General features: G+C 43.2%; 1 protein-coding gene across 2 annotated transcripts in view; it reads left to right on the forward strand.

The window, feature by feature from the left end:
* The window catches only part of SV2B (synaptic vesicle glycoprotein 2B), a 192,222-nt gene that overhangs the window by 161,941 nt on the left and 23,697 nt on the right, over positions 1 to 6,584 (forward strand). For both annotated transcript variants that reach the window (XM_011947396.1, XM_011947397.1), the window contains 3 exons: positions 432 to 542; positions 1,409 to 1,497; positions 2,066 to 2,230. In XM_011947396.1, the coding sequence (XP_011802786.1) occupies positions 432 to 542; positions 1,409 to 1,497; positions 2,066 to 2,230 (365 nt within the window). The remainder of the gene's footprint in view (positions 1 to 431; positions 543 to 1,408; positions 1,498 to 2,065; positions 2,231 to 6,584) is intronic.

Genomic DNA, 6,584 nt, shown 5'->3' on the forward strand with positions numbered 1-6,584 from the left:
AAAACAAAACAAAACAAAACAAAACAAAACAAAACAAAACACTGTTTTTTCGGTTTAAAAAAGAATAGCCAAGCTGTCTTAGACCTAGTGCTCTGGAAATGATGAGTCGGTTGTCCACTTTCCAGGGACTGCTTTCTCCCCACGGATTGTCCAGTCCCATCGGTATTTTTCTTCTGTTATCTCCTCATATCCTCAGTCCTTCGGCTGAAGAAAGAGATGGAGACACTCTATGACTTGTCTTTATCCCTAGATGAAAAGTTTATTGGAGGAGGTGATGGAAACTGTTTTTGAATTTTTTTCGAGTGCGCTCTTTGAGAAATCAAAGACTCCTCTATTCCTAAATCAGTTTAAATAGTTATATTAAACTACACATTGAAAACTCTGACACAAAGTGGGGTACAGATTCTCTATATCCTATTTTTACTTTTCAGGTTTCCAACATCAAAACTCCCAAGCAAATGGATGAATTCATTGAGATCCAGAGTTCAACAGGAACCTGGTACCAGCGCTGGCTGGTCAGATTCAAGACCATTTTCAAGCAGGTGTGATTGGGAACTTACTTTGGGTGAGAAGGTGGCTCTATGGGAGTCTCTAACCTTAGTGGATGAAAAATGCAGATCCCGAACATCCCCACCAACCTGGGGCAGCGTGTTGGAGAGGAATCAACCCTGGAAGGGGGCGTTTGGGCTCCAGCGCACGTCTGCCTCTAGCTTGCTGTGTGCCCTGGAGCTGAAAACTCTCTAAATCTTAGTTTCTTTTCTTTGTTCTTCCTTCCCAAGGCAGGGATTTTGAATGTAGGTAAAATGTCTAGTCTGAGTAAACATCTTCTCTCTAGCAAATTTTAAAATAATCCACAGGGAGGGGGAAGTGAGTGAAATAAACGACCCCTTGAGGCTTGTTCTTGATTTCCAAGAAATATTTTTCTAAATGGGCAATGCCGTTTCTCTGGAGCACTGGCTCCTCCAAGTAGGGATTCAGTCAGCTATTGAGCACTGAGGCAGCCAGCCAGCCAGAGTCTATTAGGACTGAATGGTCTTCGCAGTGTATGGTCAATAAATGTTTGCAATATCCGCCTTGCCCACAGGCAGGGCATAGAACTCAGTAGTCAAGGTTACTCTGTGCCTTGAAGTCCTAACTCAGTGTGCTTTCAATCATATTCACAGAATATTGTGTTCCCAGGGAAAATCCTATTGGACTGTTAGAGTATGAGGCCAGCCAGTAAGAAGAGAAGAAGCTTTCCTTGTTATTTGGAGAGATTTGCTGCCTTTAGGAGACAGTGGGGTGCCCATTCTCTTCATGGGTTCCTAGGCAACTTATTAGAAAATCTGAGTAATGAGCTCTTTGATTGTGGGAGAAACAAAGCCACACATTGCTTTCTTTAACAATCCTTCTCTGATATGGGTTGTAGGTCTGGGATAATGCCTTGTACTGTGTGATGGGGCCCTACAGAATGAATACACTGATTCTGGCCGTGGTTTGGTTTGCCATGGCATTAAGGTAAGTTCTGTCTTGCTTAAATTTTGTAATTCCGTGTGTCTCAGTGCCCTCCTTTACACATTTGGGACTACAGGCATGCACCACCACACCTGGATAATTTTTGTATTTTTAGTAGAGATGCGGTTTTGCCATGTTGGCCAGGATGGTCTCGAACTCCTGACCTCAAGTGAACTGCCTTCCTCACCATCCCAAAGTGCTGGGATTACAGGCATGAGCCACCGCATCGGCCAGTGGGGATGTCTTTAGTGTTTCCCTATTCACTAAGATTCTGTCTGAGACATGTATATTTTATGTGTTAAGGAGGTGTCCATCAATCCCTAATCTATTAGTGTTTTTATCAGGAAAAAATTTCTTTTAAATCAAACACCTTTTCAGCATTTATGGAGGTGGTCATATTTTTTCCTCTTATATCTATTAATATGAGGATTTATATTATCAGATTTCCTAATAATGAACCAAATTAATGTATTTTCAATGAATTTGATCTACATCAAGTCAAGAATGTAGACCCTGATCGTGAAAGAATTAATCTTGTTGTTGCTCCAACCTTCTCCCTTCTCCACTCCAGTTACTATGGACTGATAGTTTGGTTTCCTGATATGATCCGCTATTTTCAAGATGAAGAATACAAGTCTAAAATGAAGGTATTTTTTGGTGAGCATGTGTACGGTGCCACAATCAACTTCACGATGGAAAATCAGATCCACCAACATGGGAAACTTGTGAATGATAAGTAAGTGAGTGAGCACAGGCTTCCCTCACATCAGGGTGACAGTTGTGGGGACTGTTTTTGGGAGGGAGCCAGAGGGAAGATAAGAATGAAATATGGCCGGGAATGAGCGCCAAGGCTGGTGTCAGCATCACAACTTGTCATGGCTGCCAGAGACTCCATAGCTCCCCTGGTGGCTGTGTCTGTATTGTGCTGGCTCCTCCATACCCTGATCTCCTGGTGAGAGCTGTTTCATGCAAGGATGGAGACATTTGACTGAGGACGGTCAGTTGGGCCGTTTTTCCAAGAACTTGAACCTTTAATGGAAATTAGCAGAAAGTTAAGAGTGGCTAACTCATTAAGAGTGACTGCCCAGAGAAAGGGCCTAGGGCTCTTAGTGCTAAGATTCCTGAACTAGTCCAAAGCCCGGATGTTGAGCTTTTAATTTGACCCTAGAAGCTTTTCCATGCCAGGACTAATAGAGCCCTGTTGTAATTCTTTCACCTAATATTACTTTGGAGGGTTGATCAGTATGGTCCATGGTCAGCCAGGAGTGTTTTTTAGAGGAAAAAAAAAAATCAGTGGAGGATTAGAAAATTCCTGTTCACATCTTTGTGGGGCTACTTCCTCAATTCATGTTACTCCTCCTCCTCCTGGTCCTGGGACAAATGAGGTGGGCAATCCACCCTGTTGTGCTTTAGGAATGCCTCTTTGACACTTTCCTCTGCAACCTTCAAGATGAATCAGGGCAGGACCTTAACCATGCTTACCCAAGGCCACATTATTCACTAAACTGAGCATTTACCCCTCTGCTGTTTCCCTTCTTGAACTGTACTTAGCAAGCTCATCAGGTTGTGAATGGTAAGTAAGTGGGTGGCCATGGGCTATGCAGTGGCACCTGAAATACCATGGCACAGATATAGTTCAACGTCAGTCACATTAACTGCCCCATATTTACCACTTCAATACAAAATTAATTAACGCCACGAATTCCCACCTCTGGTGAATGTTCTATCTCCCCCTGTCTGCACCCACATATGCATCTGGTGTCTCAGTACAGTCTCTACCTGTAGTGACTCCTGGCCACTTTAGGAAAGGAATGGCTGGGTGAAGCCCAGGAAGGATATCTCTTTAAGTTTATTCTGTATTGTTCTCACAGGCTAGACTGTAGCAAAGGCTCCCTGTTATTTAAGGTGAGAAAGTGTGCAATAAAAAGGAGAATGTTATTTCTACCAATATCAGACCTTTGGGAAGGAAGTTTTAGGACCAAGTATCATTGACGTGGGTTCAGATTTTCAGATTTTTTAAAATGCTGAAGCCCAGTCGCAGACATCTCCATACTCATATATCCATACGTTCTCTGCAGAGACAGTTCAGAGTCGTTATCCTCTGCCCAGAGTGACCACTTCAGGGATGGCGGCTCCAATGCTCGTGGTGGTGGAAGGCAGTTCCCCCAAGATATTTCATTGTCTGAACTCTTTAGTATGTCAGAAGGTCTTGTGTTGACATTGCCAAGGAAGAAATATCACCCTTGCTTTATTAGGATACTTTGGAAATATTGAAAACCAAGGAACATTATGGATGACTAGATGTCACCCATGGGGTCACACCATTCCCTGCAGAGATGAATTCCCTAAAGGAGACCTCATTTCTGAAGTTCCCAATGTTTAGTGATACATTATTTTGATACAGGTAATACTAATGGTAGCAGTGACAATGACAATAATGCCAACGATAGTGACTATAGCAGCCAGCGTTAATGAGCATTGCTGTGTACCAGGTGCTGCCTTAAGTGCTTTATGTAGATTATCTCACAAAACTTCAGGGAACAAGAAATATGCTTTCTCTTTTGCGAGTGGGGAACAGAAGCTTAGAGAGGTTAAGTATCTTGCTCAAAATCACACAGCTGATATTCACAGAAATATCTATCTCCCAACCCACATATTGGGACTCCAGATCTTGTACTCTTGACAACTACAAATATTTTCTCATTAGGAAACTCTTCATTCTTACAGAGGCGCTGTTTTACGTGATACTTTCTGCATTAAAGTCAACACGACGCGGAGTCCTTGTGATTTGTAACAAGCAAGTTTTGCAGTTCTGACACTTAGCTAGGCAGAAAGTGGAGACTTTTGATCCACTCTGTCCTTTTAACTTTGCTCAGCTTCTCCAGGCTTTCAGCAAACTGCTGGGTGGGAGTGAGGAGGAAACAGGGGCTGAAGAAAGCAGTGTTGAATCCCATGGATGATGGGTGGACGGTGAATCCTGTGGATGACGGGTGGACGGTGAATCCTGTGGATGACGGGTGAACGGTGAATCCTGTGGATGATGGGTGGATGGTGAATCCTGTGGATGATGGGTGGATGGTGAGTCCTGTGGATGATGGGTGGATGGTGAATCTTGTGGGTGATGTGTGGATGGTGAATCCCATGGATGATGGGTGGACGGTGAATCCTGTGGATGATGGGTGGACGGTGAATCCTGTGGATGACGGGTGGACGGTGAATCCTGTGGATGACGAGTGAACGGTGAATCCTGTGGATGATGGGTGGATGGTGAATCTTGCGGGTGATGGGTGGACGGGGAATCTTGCGGATGATGTGTGGATGGTGAATCCTGTGGATGATGGGTAATGAATCTTGTGGATTCAGGACCTCCGAGGGACGTTATGGATGACTAGATGCCCCCCCAACCCAACGGGGTGACACCATTCCCTGCAGAGGTGAATTATTTTAAGGAGACCTCATTTCTGAAGTTCCCAATGTTTAGCAGATACATCATTGTGATATGAGTAATAATGTTGATAGTAGTGACAATGATAATGCTAATAATGGTAACTGTAGCAGCCAATGTTATTGCCAAGGTCTGGAAATGTATAGGTGTGCCGAGGATTGTCTCGGAGTGGATTGTCTTCACACATTTTCTGCGATGTTTCTATGCTTCAAATGTACACAGATGCTTTTGCATGATTATGAAAATATAAATTTCTTCAAAAGTTGTAATAAGTTCTTTGTAACTTTCGTCATATGGTATGTTTTTTAACTAACCGACACTAAACCTGTACCCACTATTATTTGAAGCCCATAATTCCCCTACTCCCTCCCCAGCAACTTGTTTGAATGAAAAGGGTATTTTTCCCCTTGACTGATTAGGAACCTTTGAAAGTGATCTAAGGAACAAAAGGAGCCTGGCTTCTTTTCTTGAGTTATTCTGCCATCTGCTGGTCGTAAACTGGAAAACACCTCATTTTTGAAAACCCCAACCCTCTTCTGAGGCCTCCAGGGATACACACGTGTTCTTTAGCTTCCTTGGGGGCATTTCTCCCATCCTTACCGGTACTCCTCCTTTGACTTTATTCATACTTGGCTGATTTAAGATTTCAATGGAAATTATTTTATTGAATATCACACATGGTGGAAAATTATTTTGTGTTAAGGGCTTTAAAAAGACTTCACCCACGGACATTGTTGACAAAGGAAATTCTATTGAAACTTCAGTTTCATCCTGCAGTAAAACCAATCCCTTTGCTCCCAGGAAGAAACAAAAGTGCCAAGGTTAGTTTTGGTCTGCTCCCGAAGCATCATCTGCAGCCTTCTAGTGCCATTTTTGGGGATCTGGGGGCTCTGAGTACCCATGAAGCTTTGACTTCAAAACCTGTGAGTTTTTGGAAAGTGCAAGAAAGGCAAAATAATAAGTTCATGTTTTAAACCCTGAGCTGAAATGTCAGGCCAGGTTTCCTTTATTGTTAGCTAAAAACAGGATAGATTTTCTACCCAGAATATGTGTTAACTAACTAATTAATTAACTAACTAACTTACCTTCTCTTCCTGGGGAGACATTTCTGCTTGGTAGGGCTTTCTTCTGTGAGGGTTAGGAGTGGGAGGGCGTTATTTTATTTAAACTTTTCTGCACATCAGGGAGAGATGCCTGATTTCTGTCTGCGATAGGTCGTGACCCAGGAAGGAATGTCTTTCTCCTGGCAGTTCCTCAAAGCTGATGCTGTGTTCTTACTCATGTAGGAATGTGTAACTGCTCACTCAGATGATTTGCCAATGAAGGATGAGAGAAAAGCTTTCTTGAGTTCTTAGTAAAGGTCAGAGGTGAATAGCTCAGAATGAAAATGAAGTTCACAAGATTTAGCTCTAAAATGAGGCCAGTAGGATAGCAGGGGGCAGGAAGAGCAGAGAGAGGAAGAAAGCACATACACACACACATCAGAACAGAGGTTGCTGTCACGCATCACACTGAAATGTTATACGCCAAGGCTCCTTTGGGGAGGGGGAATAAATAAGCATATTCATCTTTTTTTTTTTTGAGACGGAGTCTCGCTCTGTCCCCCGGGCTGGAGTGCAGTGGCCGGATCTCAGCTCACTGCAAG

This window comes from Colobus angolensis, unplaced genomic scaffold (genome assembly GCF_000951035.1).
Source record: "Colobus angolensis palliatus isolate OR3802 unplaced genomic scaffold, Cang.pa_1.0 Scaffold264, whole genome shotgun sequence".
Classification (NCBI taxonomy): Eukaryota; Metazoa; Chordata; class Mammalia; order Primates; family Cercopithecidae; genus Colobus; species Colobus angolensis.